Here is a 22,118-nt window from a genome sequence, read left to right on the forward strand (position 1 = left end):
CAGTGTGGACGGAGTGTGTCTGCTCTTGTGTGCACGGCTCTGAGCCTCTCACTGTCCTCACAGCAGTGAGTGATACATGCTTTCATGTCTCTAAAACATCAGAAAACTCTCCAAAAACACAAGATAAAGTTCCTACATTTGTTACTAGTCTTTCTGGAGAAAACAGCCGAAAGGAGTTCTACAGTGTGTGCATGCACAAAAGGCCGGTGAGGTCCATTAAGGAGGGGTGGGGGCAGCGTGGAGCACCTCACGATTCTACATACCACAGCTTTAATTCGTGGCTGAACATTAGGACATTTTTTGTGCAATTTCTATCTTTTCCCCGTGTAAGAGTTTCTGCTAACGTTTTTTGAAAATGTTGGACTCTGTATTCCCAGGGCACATGAGTGTCCACTGATTGAGTATAATGAATTGAGATTGAGAATTGACTGTGTGTTTTCATTAATCACAAACTGAATCGGCCTCTTCCCGCTACCCTGACCAGATGCTTTCTACATCACCTTCTAAGCTTGCTGCAGAAGGTCTGACAAACATTATATCACGAATATCACCCTACAGAGTCCAGTGCTGGGTGTTGCATCAATCAAAGTGCTAAAACCAAGATATCTGCCACACGCCACGAATGCCTGCATACCCTAAGGCTATGCCAGGTTTATTTAAACAGAACTTTAATTACATACATATTGAAGTGTTACTAGCATTTTTTCCATTTTTTGTTTAGCTGTAAGTCTGTTAGTAAGATTCTAATTTCACGATTGGCTGATACGGCCAAGAAAAATAACCCCACACCTGAGCTCAGTTTATAGGCCTGCCTTACGTCAGCTCTATTATCCTCAGCAAAGCACTGACTGCTTTTTGTAAAAATATAACACCAATCTGGCAAAGCAGTGTGTGAAAGGGTTTGCCTGCTGGCAGACGTGTGCATTCATACAGGTGCATCCTCCCTAAAGAACAATAAAAATCAAAAAGCATGTAGCAGACATTCATGCCATCGTTTTTTCACCAACAAAAACGATGGCATGAATGTCTGCTACATGCTTTTCATTATATTGATGAAAAAAAGTTGGTAAAGAAGGAGTTTGAAAGAATAGATGTATAGGATTATTATGAAAGACCACCACACAAGTGTGTCCAGTAAATGTACTGGACTTGTGACATTTCATCGGCTGCTATAATTAAGTACTTCTGTGCCTACCAGGAGAATATAAACTACTAGGGGGCTCCCTTTCCACAGTTTATGCATGGCTTTATACATGTATGTAAACGAGCAACATGATTTCTATTAGAGATTTACATTTCTATCATGTGAATTTGTGCATTTCCTCTCAAAGTTTACTGCGATTAGATGCGCTGTGAACACATCCGCACTCGGTGCGGACAACAAACAGGAATTGTGGGAAATGACGTAGAGCTTACTGAATTTTGGGTTGTTAGGAACACCGGCGACACTACGAAACAGGGCATTAAAATCACCAAAAGCTTGGCAATGTGTTGCTGCTCCATTATTAAATATTGTGAAAGAACAAACCGAGAAGGCATATGTTTCTGTGCACTTTTGAGCACTCGCTTTGACCCATAGATGAGAGCCTCTTGCTCGGGTTTATGTTTTTTTTGCCTAGCAAAGTCTGGAGTTTCCTGGTGCACTCCTAGTTCCTACTTTTATGCCACTGACCGAGTGCAGTGACGTGTTATGTCAGAGTGTGTCTGCAAAAAAGGAAAGAGATGGCAATGGAGGCGGCCCAGTGATAGCGGTAGCAGCAAATGGGATCAACCCAGTGCCATGACTGAACAAATAAAAAATGAACTTTGTGGAATTGTTCAGATCCTTCCAGTTAGCCACTCTGGACCTGCCGAACCCTGAGACTGACTGATCAAACTAGGTTAAGAATCACTGTCCCAATAGGTGTATGTATGCTGCTGAACTATATAGACTAGTTTACCGTTATCTACACAAAAAACAACTCAGAAGAACCATTTGACCAGAGGTGACCAGGACATGGCACGATGGGTTTGTGACTGGTCTCGTATATCCATGGTCTGAGCCTGAATCTGAAGTACTTCAGACATGCACTCTTCAGCTTATTCAGGTCCTCGTTGTGGGCCCAAATATTTTGCAGAGAAACCCAGAGGAGGGCACACAGGCTTTGGGACTCTGAAGAAATGTAGTTAAACTAGTAACACCGCTATTTGTAATGCTGCTACTGCCCAACGCTGGAAATAAAATGATCACATAAAACTACAACAAAAACTCAAATGTGTGTTTGAGTAAGACTTTTGCAATCTTTTGTTTTCGACAAAGGATATTAGGCATTTTTGGTGTGCATTTATGTGTGCAAAGTTTGCAAGCTAATCGCTTTTTTGCCGATAAGTTTTTTTTTTAATTAGGAAATTGTCGAAATAGATATTGTCAGAAGAATGTTTCTAAAAAGATGCAGTCAGTGGAAGTATGTTTTCATTTCCAATACAATTAATAAATATGTATGTCTGAAAGGTACCATCATAAAACATTAAAAAAAATATAATCGGCACATGGCAGAAATTGCAGTCGAAATGAGCAGGTTATACAAATTCATTAAAACTGCAATTGTGAACACAAATACCTCACAACCCAAAATGCAATGGTTTCATATTTTCTTCAAAAACCAACCTTATTTACTCCTTAGTGTAACTATTTGTAACATACGCCGTGTGTGTGTGAGTGCGTGCGTGCGTGTGCGTCATTGGAATATTACGCCAGGTATACAACATCACAGAGGTCAGGTACACATCTTGGATGATTTGCCGTGGCAACATTCCTTCAGATCCAGCCCCTCCTTTCACATTGTTTCAAGGTCGTGACCTCACAGCAACCAAAACCCAAACTGAACACAATCCTTAAAGTTAGGTAATTCACTGTGGACCCATGTTGACCATCTCTTGAGCAAGAAATGTGAGATCAACTTATTTTCCTCGTGTTGTCTGGTCTTTATTACACGGCTCTGCTGCAGCTGAAAGAATTGACTGGCGGATCTCGGCTAAGGGCCTGGACTCCCAAAAGCATTTCACCACTGAGATCATATGATTCTATTCTCTTACAGTTAAAGTAGAACAATCTTATTGCTCAGATCTTGGTTTCCTTTACATCCGGAGAGGATTAGGTTGTTGAGTTGCCAACAGATTCAGAGCAGGGTTTCAGAGATTATGTCATGTAACAGTATACTGTTAGTTTGTAATATTGGAGCTTATTACCAAGATACAATCTATCAAAGATGATTCTGAACTTCATCTCCAGACACTAAATATGATTTTAGAGAAATCATTCAATTCATATTTCTGCTATTCATTTATCATTTAATGAAATATTACAAAAGTAAAGAGAAGTCTATTGTTACATGGTTCCTTTGTCCTTGTAGCTCATTCCCCACAGCATTCTGATCAATTGATTTCTAAGTTAATTAAAGAGTTAAATGTAGTCTAGTTTTTGGTTTAATGGAATATTAAGGAATGAGTAGCTTTAACTGGTTATACTGGCCATCTGAGTCACATTAAAGAAGATTAGGGGAGTTGTCCAAAAGAGGACAGAAGAAGACACGAGTAGGGGATCAGTCTGTGGTCAGCTTGTATTTAGTGAATCCCTTATCCTTTTCCTCCCCATGCTGTGTGAGTGATGTCTGAGCGGAGGGAGGACTTGTAGACACAGAGGAAGAAGGTTGATAATCATGTTCTTCCAGTGAGACTCCTTTGATGTGGGTTGTTGTTTCTGTGAAGCTCCCTGCTTGGACGCATCCCCCTCTAGCAGCTGTGCTCCGAGCAGCCAGCTGTAAGGGCACGGAGGATGAGATGTACACTGGTGGAGCATCCGAAAATACACACATTAGTGTTGGCCCTGCACAATGAATAAACATAAATGATATACAGCATATTGTTTTTGAAGGGGGATGTTTTTCTTACTAATATGTGTGAGGAGTAGTTGGAGCTGTAATGCATTATGTACATATTCATATGAAACAGTCAAACATCACAATTTACAGACTCATTAAGTAGCAATTAGATGTATTTTGAGAAATTATATTTGCCTCAGTAGAAAATATTTATGTAATAAATCAAGTCTTGCATGTTTTGTCCCTAACACTCACATGCACTTATAAGGTACATACAGTATAGCGTCAAGGTGCACAGTGCCTGATAACACTACTGACCTGTGATGAACAGCTCCCTGCACATCTGCATGCATTTGAGAAAAGATCAAAGCAGGAACTTGTTGTTTACTTTTTATTAGTTTGAAAGGGAGTTGTGAGATTGCTAGACCTAATGCTTTGCCTTATTATGGTGGTGTTGTATACCTTAGTCTTAAAGCTGCAGTTTAGAAATTTTTTTTGTTTTGTTTTATTTGTTCAAAAATCCATAATCACCTTATTATATTGTGATATGTGCTTTTATGTCTCTAAAACATCAGAAAACTCTTCAAAAACACAAAATAAAGTCCCTACATTTGTTACAAGTCTATGGAGAAAACAGTCGCAAAGAGTTCCACAGTGTGAGCATGCACAAAAACACCGGTGAGGTTTGTTCAGGAGTGTAGGGGGAAGCATGGAGCGACTCAGTATTCTACATACGTAACTTCAAGGGGAACAAAAATGCAGAAACACAAACATGTGATTTAGTCCATTGAGGTCAGGGTTAAATATTACTTGCATTAAAACAGTATTTTATTTAAATTAAAAGATCTGTAATTTACTTTTGCTTATACTGCATATAAAATGTATATTTTACCATTTTGGCGAAATTGGAATGTGACGTCACAGGTTGCAATACCTTTTTACTCAGAATTTTCATGCTTTCTTGACAGTTTCTTGTGTAGAGTAATGTATATGAAAACACGTTATAAATTACAGAATAGATATGCCTACTCCTGTGGCAATGTGTGCTGGTCTCTAGGCTGGCTCCATTGCGCCTTTTGTGCTTCAGGCCATTGCAGCAATAAGATAGAAAATAGTAATATTAATATTAACATTATACTTTATACTCTTGCTGCTTTTGATTTGACCGGGGAGCACATTCGGGTGTTCAAGGTCTTGCTAAGAGAACCACAGTGGTTGTAACCATGATTACTCACTGCTGGATTCAAACACCAAACCTCCAGCCTTCCTCTGACCACTAGCCCAGTACCCTACCACCCAGTGACGGAGGTGCGGTTGTGGAAGCCCACTTGTGGCCTATGCTTGCCCACCTCTGAGCCCATATGAGCAAGGGGTAGCAGCCCAATAGGCAGCATTCCACATGGCCTTCACTCCGCTTAGAGGAGACGCGGAACCACTAACAGAAGCCTGCCCGGTGTTCATTCAAAAAAAAAAAAAAAATTGGAGCCTTTAAACTTTCTCCCATGTTTTGTACAGCTTGCTCTTTTGATTTTTGTTGTCAAACTTGATGACCACAGCCAATTTGTCACTTGTATTCCTCCTGGTTAGTGGATGACATGTCTCAATGTTGTTTTGATCCAGGTTGATTCCCTTGGACTGCATATAGGCAACCACTTTGTTGCTCCATTAAGCTGATGTCCAGCACGTCAGGCTCCACACCATTCTCCATATTCACCACTATCGCTAAGGACAGGGATTTTATATGGAGCGCTATGATTATTTCATCTCAACTTTATTTAAAAAGTACCTTAAAAACCCAGAGAGACAAAGTGCTGTAGATGGTGACATCACGTGGAAAATAGATAAAATACATTCAACGCACATACAACACTGTAAAACCCCAATATTAAAAAAGACCGATCTGAGAGTCTGAGCATGGACATTGTATCTGACAGATACAGTATTCTGGTGCAAGACCATACAATGGTTTAAAAACAAATACAATAAGTTCTAAGTCAATCCTAAAACTAACAGGCAACCAGTGCAGAGTGCTCAGGACTGGATTTGACAACAGCTCTGATCTGACTGTCAAAAATGAGGGTGTCATTTCACATGATGTCCAAAGGAACTCAGGTCAATGTCAGCAATATAGCCAAAAGCAATGACTTCTGTTTTATTATCACTAAAATTAAAAAAAAAAAATAGACACCTAGGCTTTGATGTCCTCAAGGCAATCTGTTAGCCACCTAAAAGACTTCCTAACAGGAAGATATATCTGTGTGTCGTCTGCATAACAATGAAAAGAAACATGTTTCCTGAAGAGTCAAGAGGCAGAAGGTAAAGTTCAAATGGGGGGGGGTCTAGAACTGATCCCTGGGGGACCCAGCATGATAAAAAATTGGAGAACATGCAGTCGCCAAGGCTAACACAAAAGGTAGATAAGATGATAGCATTATTAAGACTGGTGTACTCTTCCAAGTCCTCCATTCTGCTTTCCCAGCTTTATCCTTTTCTGCTTCTTTACATTCTGGACATGAAGCTCTTACCTCCTCCACCAGCCTCAGGATATCCTTTTGCTTTAATTTCAACAGAAACCTCCATTACGAAGTCTAGGGACTTTCTAATGTTGTTGACATCCTCTGTAGTAGGGAACGTTTCCTTATGGTAAGTAAGCTGTTAGCCGATCAGCTGTTCACCCTATTAGCTTAACAGCTGGTTTGTTTTTCTCAAAGACTAGGACAAGCAAGACTGTGAAATGCTCATTAAATAACTCAAGATCAGTTTTTCTTTGCACTTGTTGAAGTCTGTAGGTTGTTGGCCATATTGTTATGATTGTTTACAGACACACCGAAAGATGTCCGCCCAAGCTGGTTACATCACACACAAGACTCAAAGAAAATGACAGATTGTATGCTGACAAACTGTTATTTTCAATGGGAATGCATTGCATTAATCAACAGAAAAACACAAAACTAATAATGAAACATACATTCTTTATTACCAATAATCTAAATATATTCACTTGTCAATGTGTTTCCAATTCCCTTGAAGGGAAATACAAACCAAGAGAGAGCACAGTCTAGATTGATGGTCCTTTATCACAATGCCAGGCTGCTCACTTGAGATCACTTACCATTTATTGTACTACTGAAGAGGTTTAGCCGTTTAGCTGCCTGGATGAAGATAAATACAGGTCTATGATTTTGACCCTTTCTGCTTGAAAAATGAATGGCAAATTGGCCTTTAAACCTGTTATTTGGAGTACTATCTTTCTCTTTTTTTCTTGCCTGCACCCCCTTCTCTACCCTATTTCGTGCCTTTGGCAGTTGTGTTCATTAACCCGAGATGTAATTATTTTTGTTTGTCTCATATTGCTGACATTTCAACTCAGGGGCTCCTCAATCAGGATTAGCCCAAACCGCAAGAAATCACACTTCATAGCTTTTTCGTACAGCAGCACTTGTTGCCTCCAATTTCACTCAAATTAAAGGTTTATTTTATTTAGCGTTTTTCTTTCTCCACTCAGCACACCATGAAAAAACAAACCAAACTCCCTGCCCGTTATACACTAGTTGCCAGAGGTGTTTTTCACATCTCCTAACTCTTGGGCACAAAGCAGTCATCTGTGCAAGCTTGGCTGCAAAAGATTGAGATCACACAGGTGGTAGCAATACAACCATCTGCCTAGTAGACAAAAACCTCTTTCATGTATTTGTCTACTGTGTAACATCCTGTAGGTAGTTGGTTAAAACGTTCATTTAATGTTTTATTTTTTTTAAACTACATTTAATCTCCTTTACTAATGACTTTTAATATTTGAAAGAGGATGGTCTTTATAATAATGTAATTCTTATATCTTTTACAAATTATTTGTAAATTCAGGATATGGTTTCAAAGTCAAAAGCATACATTGAAGAACAAATGCGAGTGTCTCCAAGCTGTGTTTTCCTCCCTCTGCCAGGAGGGCCTCATGGTCAACTTGCCTTCCTGCCCCAAGGCCACTTGTCTTAACAGTAGTAATAAACTATCATCACTCTGAGTCAAGTATATATACCGGTATGTATATCCATATACCGTATATGTGTGTGTGCACTGGCCTTCTTTTCGACTTTGTGTGTGTGTGCGTGTTTGTGTGCAGCAGCAGCAGTAGTCACAGACGGAGCAGTAGTTGTAAAGCCTCATCACTTTGAGTGGTCCTCTGGGGGTCTTGGGGTCCTCTCACTGTGTGTGGCTTGACCTGTAATGGCCTTCCAGCCGCCCACATGCCTATTAGATAAACAGGCAGTAAACACAGGCAGCCTCAGCACTACTCTCTTCCCCTCACAACATATACAAGGCCTACAGATGAAAGGATTGGTTCCTGACACCGAAAGCCCTGTGACATTAGCTTCCATCAAGCACATAATTAAAGGCTGAGCTGCTAGGTTCATCTTTTAGCATTAGTGAAAAACTCCTCTCAGATTGCTTTGTCCAATTCTCAAAAAAGAGCAGACTTGAAGCTATGCTATTGCAATGCATTTTTAGTAGGGTAAAACTAAAGACAAAAAAATAACTCCTATATTTCAGGTCTTCTCCAAATAACCTATTGTAAATTTACATAATATGAAGATAAACAATATTCAAAAGAAAACATTTTCCCGACAAATCATTATAACCAGATTACTACAGGGCATGTGTCCTTAATCAATAAATATGACAAACTGTAGTTACCGGTATATAGTAGCTTATATTTATTTGCAAAATTTCCATGCAGTGTTTGCTCAAAAATGAGCCAACATTATATAATTTATGCACTATTAGATTGTGAGTAAGTATTACATTATTCATTGTTCATTATTCATATTCATTATTCATTACACATCAGCTCATTCACCCAATCACTCTCACATTCACAAACCAGTGGGACAGGACTGCCATGCAAGGCGCTAGTCGACCACTGGGAGCAACTTAGGGTTCAGTGTCTTGCCCAAGGACACTTGGACACATAGTCAGGTACTGGGATCGAACCCCCAACCTCTCGATCAGAAGACGACCCACTACCACCTGAGCCACGGTCGCCCGTGATGTTAACGATATCAAAAACTATATCACAGAAAGAGTCAGTGGGAAGGGAGGAAAATTCTTTTGTTTTTGTCACTTAAATTAGCCCAGACAGGGAACATTTTCATCCCTTATAGGGTTTCCATAGTGGTAAGATTTTAGATTATCTTGTGATTTGTCCCATTGCTGTGGCCAAACAAATGTCATCTCTCCTGTTTTCATCAGTCTCTGGAAGTCAGGAGGGAATGGGATTGATTATCAGGTGGTGTTGAGGGTGGGTTTCACAGCACACAAACATATTGATTAGGTTTTTTCAAAAAAAAAAATGTAGTTCAGAGGATGCTTTAACTTTCTAGATGGAGAAGTGTTTCTCAGATCAGAGGCTAAAAAATCAGCGCAGCCACTCTGGCAAGTGTCCTTTTTTACCCTTTAAAGAAGCCCCTTCTTAATACACTGTGCACATTTATCTCCTCTGCTTTCTGTTTTTCTCCTCTTCCTCCTTCTGCTTCCTTTCTTTATCCCGTCTTTTTCTTCATTCCTATCCCCACTCATCTCCCACTCCCTCCTAACTGTCCTGCCGGTCTGCAATAAGCAAGTCTGGGAAGCATTTCAAGTGTGTTTAGAGTAGCTGACTCATCATTGCTTTTATGCCATGGTTTGTTAATGCAGGGCAGCTGATAGTAGTTTGGATGTTCAGTGCTGCAGGTGGCCCCAAAATCTTATGTGTGCGTGCCCAAGAACATGTCTGTCTGTATGTGTGATGTCTGACTGTATTAAATACAGCTCTCATGGGTGTAAACACATCTTTCTTTATCATCAGTGTTTGCGCAGACAGGAGTGACGCCCTACAACAACAAGACATGCTCTTGGCCTTTACTATGCTTTCAGTAAGGAGCGTTCAAACCCTGACTTCAATCAACAGGAGATAATAACAGACCGAAGATGCATAAAAGCCTTTATACCCTAAAGCTCATGAAAACAATTGCACTCCAAGTGCAGGTCATATATGTTTTGTCATCATTTGTCTACACCAAGAAAACTTTTATGTATATTTAAGACAGTTTTTGGTCTGTTCCAACTCATCAAAGACCCAAATGATCATTTTAGTCTTTATTTTATCAGAAAGGAATATCATTATAAGTAGTATTAATAGTGTATCATTTTAATTGTTTAGTTCTTGGAATTATACGGTCTCTGCCTGAGTTCATCTCTTAAGTTTGGACAGTGCAGTGACCCTTTTCCTGGATGAGTAAAATGGATAATCAAAGTCTTTCACTGTACTTGCATATCTCTTCACCCGTGTTTTTTAGTTCCCACATAGCAGCTAAAATGTCTCATCCTGAAACCATTAAACCAAATTGCTAAATGGCTCAAATGTGCAACCACTTATGACTTATATCTTTAAGAGGAGTAATCCTCAATCTACTGTGGCAAGCAAGAAGAGGATGAGCTGAATAGCAAATTGAGAAACTTAGAAACTAACCCACAAACACCAAAAGAGCTGAAGGAGGACATGGAAAAGGTTAAGGGATATTAACTGATGGATAGAAATGTCTTCCCTACTTACCCACAACTCCTTTTCTTTCTCCCTATCCGACTCCTGAATTCCCCAAATGCTTATGGAAAAAGACATATTTTTTAAGACATCTAATATTTTTGGGGATTTTATGGACACTTTGACCATTTTAATCTTAAGCTTTATATGCATAGTTTTGAGACATTCATATGGTAATATTGCATTGCTAAGATCAGAAAATGACCTTGTGGGAAAATTGCTATTTGGCAGCAGTTGGCTAATTCAAAACCTATTGGGTCATTGAAAGGGCCATGTTTTGCCGCATGCTTTTCAGAGATCATTAATATTATACAGCCCTATTGAATTCATTTCTCAAAGAAATTTGGTTGGCTACTTCATTTGTTTGCTACTAAGTTTTTAAATCTACTCCAAAGAAAACGCTTTAGTGGTTGCCAGAAGCTATGGTTCGGAGGTGTTTGCACCCAGATTTATTCTTGGTAAAACTAACACAGGCTTGTAAAAATGTAAATGATACATTGCAGGGACTGGTATTTCCTTTCAACCAAGTCTGAGTGTATAAAACAAATATAATTTTCAAAACATACGTGCCTTGGACAAAGTGAGGTATTCATAGGAGGAATACACTGGTAGTAGCATACTTGCTAGTATTTTGTCTTGTAATATGTTGCGAAAGTAAAAACAGCATTTTAAAATATTCATATTGCCATAAAGGCAGATTTTACTGACATACTGATTGTGCACTGCAGGTAACTGTCAACCATCTGACCTTTTTTAGAGGAGCATGTTCTCCGGTGCTAAAAATATTAAAGATGCACTTCTTTCCTGCGTCACAGATTGCTTTGAATAACATGGATACAATACTACAATAGAATCATCACAAGGCTTTGTGCTGTACACTTTAGCCACTATTGCATATATGGATGTATCGATACAACTTTTTCACTTCCGATCCGATACTGCAGCCTTAAGTATTGACCAATGCCGATATTGATATACATAGTTTTAGGACTTATTTTGTAGTGTGGAATGTTAGAAAAGGCTGACAATAGTCAGCAACAGTAGGTATGAGAAAAACTGACCTATTTATTGTTAACCAATTGGTTACATACATTTTAACCTTCAACATAATATCTACAGTATTCTACAATTGAATAAAATGAATAAAAAATAAATTATTATATCGGTTATGATATCGGAGATTTTAGATGCAGTCCGATAAAATTTGATATTCATTTTCTGGCTGATATCGGACCAATATCCGATATCATTATTGGATTGGGACACCCCTAATTGCATGGATTATTTTCATAAAAAACATCACTACTTTTCTTTCTTGAACACCACACCCATGTCGATACATATTAATTAATCTTAATCAAATGTTGTGTTTCATCTGATCAAATCAACAGAGGCCTGTGTCAGGGTTGAGGTCAGTTGTATTTGTAATGGCGTAATTGATAATTACAATTGTGGCATATTTATATTTGGAATTGTACTTTTTAAAATCTGTCGCTGTCGTAATTGTAATTAATTTGTAATTGAGTTCAGATCGTTTGGAAAACTGGGGAACCATGTTACAGTTCTGTGTACAATTCCCACATTTTACCATTTAAAAAAATGTTGAATCCCGACTGGTATACTGACACAAAAAAGGCTCAGACACCCACACCGAATGTATTAATACCTATATTTTCATTGATTAGGAAGCCTAATAAGGTCACCAATAGATAGGAAAGAAATTCGATGACAGATACTTTATTTGTTTTTAGTGTATTTTATGGCTGATTAATGACTTGTTATCTTACGAAATGCTAAAATGTTGGTCACTGTAATTGTATTTGAACATGGGTAATTGAACATGGGTAATTGAAAACATAATTGTAACAGAAAAATATTCCCCTGGCCAGTGCAGAGATGAGCAAAAGGGTCTTACACTTGAACTGTAATACTATTTCTCAAGCTGTGCGTTATAGTATTTTTATCCATTTTTGATATTTGTGCAAATCAGAAACACGCTGAAATACTGGTGTGTGTAATTAGAGAACATTTTCCCAATGCTTTCAAGCCTTTGCAGTTTGACAAACCTACATCATTATTTATTTGGCATGGCCCTTCCTCTTTATGGATATTATTATTGCACTCGCCTCCAGAGTAAAACATTACTTCAGTATCACATAAATTTTCAGTGTTGGCTTTTGCAATAAGCTTTTTCTATTTCTGACATAGTAAGTCTGGTGGAAAAAATTTGGAAGCAACACTGAATAATGGCAAAAGTTAAACTGCTGCACTCCCCCTTTTCTCATGACAAACTGAGAGAACTCAGCTTGAACTGCAGAGAAAGCCCATGAGCCAGCTGAATGATAGCAGTGATAAGGAGTTTTCAAGGTAACTATGCAAAACTTAAAGCATGCTGTGGGAAAGCAGGAGCAGAAGCTGAAATTTGTTTATTTTAATGAGCTCAGAAGTGTCTCTCTTATTACCTTTACATTACACTGGGGCTCATTTAGAGTTCACACACTGCGTAGCAAGTCAATGATGGATATGGTAATGAAATATAAATGAAATCAAGACCAAGTCTGATTATGCCTCTCAATCTCTCACGCCACAGTTACGCCTCTTTTCATTGACATATGAGGGAAGAAGAGAAGAGAGACAACAGGGGAAGAGATGAGAGCTGGACTGTTCCAAATCAGACCTGCTTTGGTTTAAGCCATGACAAAGTCAGCAGTTGTGCAATGTCTGGTTTCTCTTCTCAACACTAGTTGTGAGTTTATGTGGATTTATGATGGGTAGAAACTAAAAATGGGTGTAAATGGTACTGGAGCCCTTTATGGGCATCTGGAGTTACACATAATTCAATTCAATTCAACTTTATTTATATAGCTCAAATTACAACAAAGTCATCTCAAAGCACTTAACAAAAGATAGAGTCCATAGTAAGAAAGAAAGAAATAAAGAACCCAACAAGATCCACATGAACAAGCATTTAGCAACAGTGCGAAGACAAAACTTCCTCTTTTTAATAGGAAGAAATCTCCAGCAGAACCAGGTTCAGAGGTGGCAGCCATCTGCTTCGACTGGTTGGGGTTAGTGAACAGAAGGACAAACAGAATAGGATAGAAGGATAGTCCATCCGAGTGTTCCAGACTAGTTGAGCCGTGAGCCATTGATCAGGAACCGCCATCTCTAGCATCAAGACACCTGAAACAGAAAAGAGAGCGGAGGGCGAGGAGAAGGCACAGACTGCAGGAAAAACATGATTATGATACACTCATTCCTAGTGGTTAGGTTTACATTAAACGTCTTGCGGCATCCTCCATGCTCTGAAATGCTAATTCTACAGATGAGGTTTTATCTTGTGGTCACACGTAATGATATATGGGGTGGACATCAGTGTAAATGGTGTGAAGCAGTGGGAGCAGTATGATGGGTTATGCTGTTGTACCACTGCCTCTTACCCAAACTGGCAGGACAACTGACCTCAAGTACTGACAGTCAATGTGCACAGTCCACCTTCCCCTGGTCAGCGGGGAGTGTGCAGTTTAAACCATTTCCAACATTATTTTTGATGACATTTTCAGCAAGGGTGATCCGGATCAATATCCCAAATCTAACATTTAGATGAGAATGTGATTTGGAGTAGGGGCCTGCTATGGTGCCGCGGAGGTCTGCACACAGAATGCTTTCTCGATATGATAATATAACTGAGGGTTATAAAGCTTAATCCACGAATGACGGGCAAAAAACAAGATAATAAGGCAATCCAACCTGTGACGTCACGCTGCTATTTATCCAAAATGGTGGAATAGTATAGAGTTAATATGCTGTACACATAAAAATAAGTTATGTATCTTTTCATACAAATGAAATGTATACTTGTTTTAATGCACTGAAAGTTTAAAAGAGACCCCTATGGAATTCTTGGACTTTTCCCCCTTTAAGCTCCTCCAGTTGGACATTATTACAATATGAGAATTCTCTCTCTCTCTCTCTCTCTCTCTCTCTCTCTTTCTCTCTCTCTCTCTCTCTCTCTCTCTCTCTTAGGACTCACATTTAAAATAAATAAATAAATACTCATTCACCTAAAATGTATCTATTCTCCAATTCAAAGAATTAAATGACCCCAGAGTGAGAGCTGGTTTTTGTAGGCCAAGGTCTGTTTCCTGTCAAACTTGCCCGTGTCCTTCCTGAGCCCCTGGGCTCCCATAGCAGCAGTGCTCTGGGCCACTGAGTAACAGTTGTGTATGAGAACACCAGCACAGTGAATGTGTGTGGGACAGAGGTGTCTGTGTGCGGGAGTGGGAGAGCCATAGAAATTGAATCATCAGAAAAATGTGTTCCTATAGTTGTCGGTTCACTGGCCTGCTGCCCATTTAATGGGCACAAAGTTGCCTACGCGCACACGTCGGACACTCTTGCAGTGTCTGACACCGACAGTGACACACACGCCCACAGAACACCTGTCGGGCAGCACAGCTCACTCCAGGACATCTTCGAGTCATGAGCTCATCGGAAAAGCAATTAAAGGCGGTATAGGGCCCACACGCTGGCGTAATGTTTTGTTTTGCTACTTGGCTTCAAAATTAACCAAACTTGTCAGAAATGTTTTGGCCGATGCTGATTAGGCTATATTTATTTATTATCTGTCGGGAGAAGCTGGACGCAGAGTCCCTGCACTGCGTCAGGTTCAGCAATGTAATGATTCTAAGGGGACGATTAGCTGCCTGGACATGAATCCTACCCCCTGTCTACCAACGGGGTTGGAAGGAGAGTGCCTCAAACCACTTTTTGTTTGTCTGTTACTCTGCTGTCTGGGTTCACGGTCTTGCAGTCAGAGGTTGCGCCCTCTGTCACCCCAATCAGGGCTTTGGTCTCTGCTCTGGGGCTTGGTTTTGAACTTGCACCGACCTAACCGCTTCCCGTTCATTGAAATTCATGGTTGTGTTGACTGAACCAAAGCAGATTTTGCATTCAGAATTGTCAAGATTTAAACTGTGTAACCTGATAAAATGGCAATATGAAAACAGAGAAATCTGTAACAGATTCTGTTAATCCCCAGAAAGGAGATTAATGAGAGCACAGACAGAGTTTAAGGGTTAGAGGCTCTTACATGGTCCAACCTCATGCTTCTCTGTGGCCTTAGGCTGTTAAAGGCCTGATGTAAGACACCCGTAAAACAACACCCATGGCCTTATGCACTCTCATGACTCTACTGGTCTTTAGCCATTGGGGAAAAAAAGACACCTTTGACATAAATAGGCCTGCTTTGGGTGAGTCAAGGTAAGTATGTCTTTACAGATCCCTGCATCTACATTCTGTAATTGTATGTTTTCATAGTCTGGGCCACTGAGAAGTTTTCTAATGTTTTCTTGAGGAATCATTTAGGAAGTAAGAAAAACACCTTTGTTATCATTGTCATCACTTTCTGTAATTACACATGTGCCACCCGGTTAGAGCACAGAAAAACAACAGTTAGCCTGCTGCTGAGGTCGCCCTCGAAGCATGCCAGGCTGTTTCATGGTGCCGGGGGCTTCAAAGGAGGTGTCACTCTCCGGCAGTTATGTCAACATATTGATGTAAAGAAAGAACACAGTGTGGATAGCAAAGCTTTGGTCTTCAAAGCCTGAAAAGGCAAGTCAACACATATTTTATGTCTGTGTCATTGAGGCAGGGAGCGAGGCGAAGGAAAAAAGATTGTTTGGTCAATTAATCTTTGAAAGAGAGCATTTTGAGTAGTTTGCGTAGTTGAGCCTGTCATCAGATGCCTAATAAATGTGGGCAGACTGCTGCTATTGATGCAATAAAAAAATTGTTAAAGTGGTTCTTTGCTACCATTACGCTCAATAAATTGGCCTCATAATTGTGAAGGTATTTTCAATAATACATTTTTTTTATGTTTGAAATTTAATCATTTTGCGGTTTCTAAAATTGGCATATCCATTATACAGAGTTTAATATTTACCTTTTCTTTTACCTTAATATTTGATAGGACAAGCCATAAAATTACTTGGTGTGCGGTGACTCATCACATCTAAATGTGCTCCATCTTGATTTTTGTCCTGTACATCACAATTAAGGGTCAATTTATTATAGATATCTTCTGCGCTCAGCCCAAACTCAGCTGTTTGGATCCAAAAGTAATCATGCTGTTTTGAGCTATCATGAAACCACTTAAAGTTGGGCCCCAGCACTCCAGCCACAGCCAAAACCTATTAAGCACCCACACTGCGGCATACAAGTTCAAGCCACAGGCCTGAGGTTATAATACCTTGTCAGAAGGAAGGGAGGAGAGGATTTAGGGCGACATGGAAGAGCAGATGAATGTTTCAGTAGGAAGCTCTCAAGGAGCTAAAGTAGAGGAAATGTGGCCAGAAAAAAAAAAAAGATTGACCTCAAGAGAGGGAAAACCATAATCGAGAGGTATGACTGAGGTGAACAACTGAAGAAGTAAGTCAAGATGGAATTTAGAATGAATCCAACCAGGGACCACAAACCAGAATGGAAACAAGCCTGAACCAAAAAGTGATGGCGTTTATTATTTTTAAACTTATAACCATGACTAAGATAGAGCAATTGAAAAAGAAAGATGCAACACAGAGTTAAAACCCTTAAGAAATCGCACGAAAGACCTCCTCTAAGATACGTTCTATAATTATTAGTGACCATCCGCTGGTGTCCCTCACCCTGCAGTGTGACTCGAACCAGAAATCCTTCTCATCATGGCACTGCAATACTTCTTCAATTAATATATATATATATATATATATTTATATATATATATATATATATATTTATATATATATATATATATATATATATATATATATATATATATATAGTATATAAGAGAAGAAGACTCGAATGTATTTCTATTAGTGCTCTGGGAAACAGGCACGGCTGTCATCAGAGGGAAAATTATATCATACCCTTGTTCTAAGAAAAAAACAGGAACAGATAAAAAAAAATTAAGCAACTCAGAAAAATATGCATCAGATCCAAGTGAACCTTTGTGAAATAAACTTCAAAATACAAAACTTCATCCTGGTAACATTAAATCTAAAAATTTTTTTATTTTGCAGCAGTTATGATACAAAAAGTTTGACTACAATAATAAATCATACAAATACTTAGCAAACCAGCTTAAATACAAGATAGATTTGTTTATATCAGCAATTCCTAAAAACTCAGGCCAAATTTTAAACTTACCTCAGGACATTATTAAGGTTTTTAATGATTATTACTAAAACCTATACTCGTCAAACTTAAACCCTAACCCTAACAATATTAAAACATTCCTTAAGTTAACCATAGAACAGAAAACCTCCTTAGACTCACTCCTGGTCAATGCTGGCTGTGCTTTTCTTCAGAGTAGTAATTGAGATTAAAAGTAAAGGTTATATAGGAGGTCACATGAATACAGCCAACATCAAATTATTACTTAAATCAGACAAAAACCACATGTTGCCTTCAAGTTACCATCCTATCTCACTTAACACAGACATAAAAATTATCTCCAAAGCGCTCACCTCCAGGTTAGAGAAAATAGTTCAATCAAACCTATACCAGGACCAGACAGGATTTATTACAAATAGACAAGTGCACCAATCAGAGATGGAGGAATGTCTTAAATACAATTTTGTAATAATTGTTATTTTAAAGCTTGCATGTTGTACATTGCGAACGAGGCTGATTCCCACTCAGAATTCACAAAGCTAAAGCTTTCGGTTGCATTCATTTATCTTGCTCTGCAAACACATGCACACACGCGCACACAGGCTCACAGACCACTAATCATTGACTGCTGTAAAATAGGAGCAAATTAGAACAGTTTTATTTGCACAGTTCACAGCAAATAATGGTGGAGCAAGTATTTGCTGCCAATAGTGTGTGTGTATGTGTGTGTGTGTGAGAAAGTGTGGATGCATGCATGTATACATTATAGTTGTGTGTGCGTAAGCAAGTACATACACTCAAGAAAGGGTTGTATTGTATTTGTGCTTTGTTCACAAAAACCCTGTAAAATAACAAGCAAAGCAGCAGGTAATCAGGCTTTGTTGGAAGTGTGAAACACACATTTACACACTCTCCTTCTGACCTGCACACAAGCACTGGAACACGCACACTTACACTTCGCCTCAGGCTTTGAAACAGAAGACTGAGGTCTTGACCAAAGCCCCATTAAACTGCTGAAAGTCCTCGTAGAGCTGAAACATCCTCCCATCGTCATGCTGGGACAATCCACGGCACGCCAGAGCCTTGCTCTAATCCTGTTGGCATGGGAATCATTATTGATAGGATCCTAATGCATTACCTCAGGGCCGGCTTTTTGTTGGTAAAGATTATTATTTAAGAGTAAACCAAAACCCTGAAAAAGTCTTCAGTTTCATAGAAACTTATCAAAAGAAAACGTTATTCTTGGCTTAGTGTGGCTCTGACTTTGAACAACCCAATTGAAACAAACTGTGCTTCTTTCTGCACACCAGGATTCAGCCTCAATGCACACACACAAGGAACAACTTAACATCATATTGTGATATTAACAAAAATGTTCACTTTAAGTGTTTGATTTGTAGTTCAATTTACTGTTTTTAAACTCTTCACACTCAGTTTGTCTTTAATAAATACACTCACCAAAAAAAATGTGATTGATTGCTGAGCTATTCTTCTGCTATAGTTGGCTTTCTCAACTCACTGGCTTTGATTTTTCTGTGATTTCTCTTAGGTGCAGTCTTACTGGTCAGTGTCCAAGGCATTGCTGTTAATGTGGACCCTATATTTTGTACATGGTTGCTGTACCAGCCTTACAAAGGGAGCAACAGGCAACAGCAGCAGGTATTTGAGATTTATTCATTTTCACATTGTTTTCACAGCACAATGACAGATTGATAGTGAAAGAGTCATATTTGGTAATGTTACTAGTAATAACAAAAAAAACACTAAAGAATCATGTTAAGCTAGCACCTTTATTGTAAGCTTGGAAATGCAAAAATGATTTATGCAATTTCAATGATAGCACACAACAAACACACATTTAAAGCACAATAAACAAAAAAGCACAAAGAAAATGTGAACGCCATGAGCTAATATTTGGAAATGATCTTGAACTTAACAGCTTAACAGATCTAAAGAAAAAGTGGGAAAAAAAAAAACAACCTTTGGCAAAAGCGGAATACCAACTGTACTCTATGTGAGGTGAAGAATGCAGTAAGAATCTTGAGTGCAGAGTACACAGTTAGTGGTGCTCTTTGAAGAGAAGTCTATATTTGCTTTAAATGTTTCAATAGTACAGTTACATCTTATGAAGTATGAGGCACCATGGTATGTGTAGTTAATTCTGACCCTTTCTTTGCCTTCCCATGCCTAAATATATAGTAAATCTTTGTTTTATCATTGGTTAATCAGGACAATTGACTGGCTGGCCGGAAAACTAGTACCGTAACTTCGGGGCTATAAAGCGCACTGTTTTTTTGGCCGCATTCCAATAATTTAGCAATTTTCTTAAAAAAATCCACACAAACGCCACAGCATAACATAGGCCGCACTCTATTGGCTGATGAGGGTGCCCTTCAGACAACTCGGCCAATCACAACGGGCAGGTAGGCGGGCTGCTGTACTCATTTTAAGTTTCACGGAGATTTCCGTGTTTCAACTGATAAGTTTCCTTCACTACATGAAGTCTCCTCCTCACTGCCACACGTCTACATATCACGTCATCCATTTACAGCTTTTTATGGTCACTTTTTACTGCAACCAGACTGACACACCGCTTTGTCCGTTCTTTTTAGCGCGAACTACCGCAAAGCGATCACAGCAAGTCGTACTCTGAGTCAGAGTACAGACAACATTTCTCTGTGTTGTTGCCATTATGAGGGAGTATTTATGCTGTTTATCCTTCTTTTACAAACTGGCTGACTTTTACTTCATCCCTGCAGCGGGCTCTCTCTCACTCTCTCTCTCTCTCTCTCTCTCTCTCTCTCTCTCTCTCTCTCTCTCCCTCTCCCTCTCCCACTGCCTCTCTGACAACATTTTTGTTGTGTTGTTGCTATGATGAGGGAGTGTGCATCATGACAAAATGACTGATCAGAATGATTCAGTGCGAGCACGAACGATTTATTGTCAACAGTTTCATTGGTCCACCTGATGTGACGGAGCTCAGTTTTGTGGCGGCATGAAGCTTGAAAAACAGGAAAAATCCACAAATTTGTCGAGTCATTGTTTAAGCCACAGGGTTTAAAGCGTGAAGAAAAAAGTAGCAGCTTTATAGATCTTTCTACAAGCCTTTTTATGATGATTGAAAAACATGTTTGGTCAGCAGAAAGTGTGAGATTTTCTAAACAAAATGTTTTATTAACTCTAATTCTGTTTAATCCCCATGATAGCCACAGACTAACAATTTAGTTTTTCTTTTGTCCTCCAGGTTAGCCTTTTATTTTCCAACTACCATTCTCCATGTATCGTCTGGTTTATCTCTTTCTATGTGACAGACTTCATGATGATTGCTCTGAAATCTGAAAGCTTAGTGCTGACAGATCTAACTATCTTATTGTTTTTTATTCCTCCAATATGTTGTTCGATAGTATTTGTCTTGCCATTAAATGTGTGTCGGTGTTATTTTTAGGCTTTACCTGATGAGGATTTTTGGGCCAATCAACGATCAGTGTGTTTAAAAAAAACAATCACCGATCACATGAATTCAGGTTGTTGGTTTTTTAGGTACCGACCGAATCCTTTTGGTATTACCTGATACAGATTCACTGAAAATGAAACGGTACCATGTTTTGGGACCTAAACGCAGATTTGTGACTGTGAGGGAGTGAAAGAGTAGAAGAATTTCCATGCAGTGACTGTGTGGGTGTGTGGCGCTTTAACTGCGAATGAATGCCGTAGTCGCTCGACCATGTGTGGAGTGAGGGAGCGTGTGAAACCGGAGCAGATCGATTATAAGCTGTATGCCGTTTTTAGTGATTGGCAAATCAAACATTGCAGCTGTTGAATTAAAGTCCCATATCTTACTCAATGACTGCTGTAAAGCAAGCTAGTGAACCGCAAAGCTGAGGATTGCTTCAACTACAAGAGAGCTGGAGATGAAGCTGTGGAGGCAGCCCACACTGGACCTACGTAAAGCCACCATTAGCATTAGGAGAAAACGCCTATTTCCTGACTGTGGCATTGCAAAACCTGCTGTTGTTCATGGTCCATATTCACAGGTGCACATCGGATCGGAGGTGGAGCGCATACACACACGCGCGCTTCTGTGTCCACCATCACCCTGAAACGAACAAAAGTCTCTGGAATGAAAGCAAAAGTAAACGGAAGAATAAACAAAACAAGCGAGCACACACATACAAACACACAGGCGCTAATAGCAGACGTAGTTCACGCTTTCAGAGCCAGTAGACTGGGGAAGAAGTCCGCGCCCAGCCGCTTCACTCCAACCAGAGACATTTTGGCCGACTCAAAGGTTTTCACCTTTGTTCACAAATTTGAAAGAAATAAAGCTGTGTCATGTAAAGCAAACAACCCTTTGGTGTAAATGGGACTGATAAAACACTGCAATGGGAACATCTACAGAAAGTTTCATCATGACAATGACGTCATTGATCGGATCAGCGGATTAAGACATTAAAGCCGATCGCATTAATTGCATAAAATGAAAAATATCGGCCGATCCGATATAGCCGATCAGATCGGTGTAAAGCCTA

The 22,118-nt window shown here is 39.3% G+C and overlaps 1 protein-coding gene across 6 annotated transcripts in view; it reads left to right on the forward strand.

The window, feature by feature from the left end:
• The window catches only part of vps13b (vacuolar protein sorting 13 homolog B), a 399,448-nt gene that overhangs the window by 113,963 nt on the left and 263,367 nt on the right, over positions 1-22,118 (forward strand). For all 6 annotated transcript variants that reach the window (XR_003675707.1, XR_003675708.1, XM_028469709.1 and 3 more), the window contains exon 20: positions 19,139-19,248. Coding sequence is in view for 4 of the 6 variants with exons in the window: in XM_028469709.1 (XP_028325510.1) it covers positions 19,139-19,248 (110 nt within the window). In the remaining 2 variants the exon portion in view is untranslated. The remainder of the gene's footprint in view (positions 1-19,138; positions 19,249-22,118) is intronic.

This window comes from Gouania willdenowi, chromosome 16 (assembly GCF_900634775.1).
Source record: "Gouania willdenowi chromosome 16, fGouWil2.1, whole genome shotgun sequence".
NCBI classification, from domain to species: Eukaryota; Metazoa; Chordata; class Actinopteri; order Blenniiformes; family Gobiesocidae; genus Gouania; species Gouania willdenowi.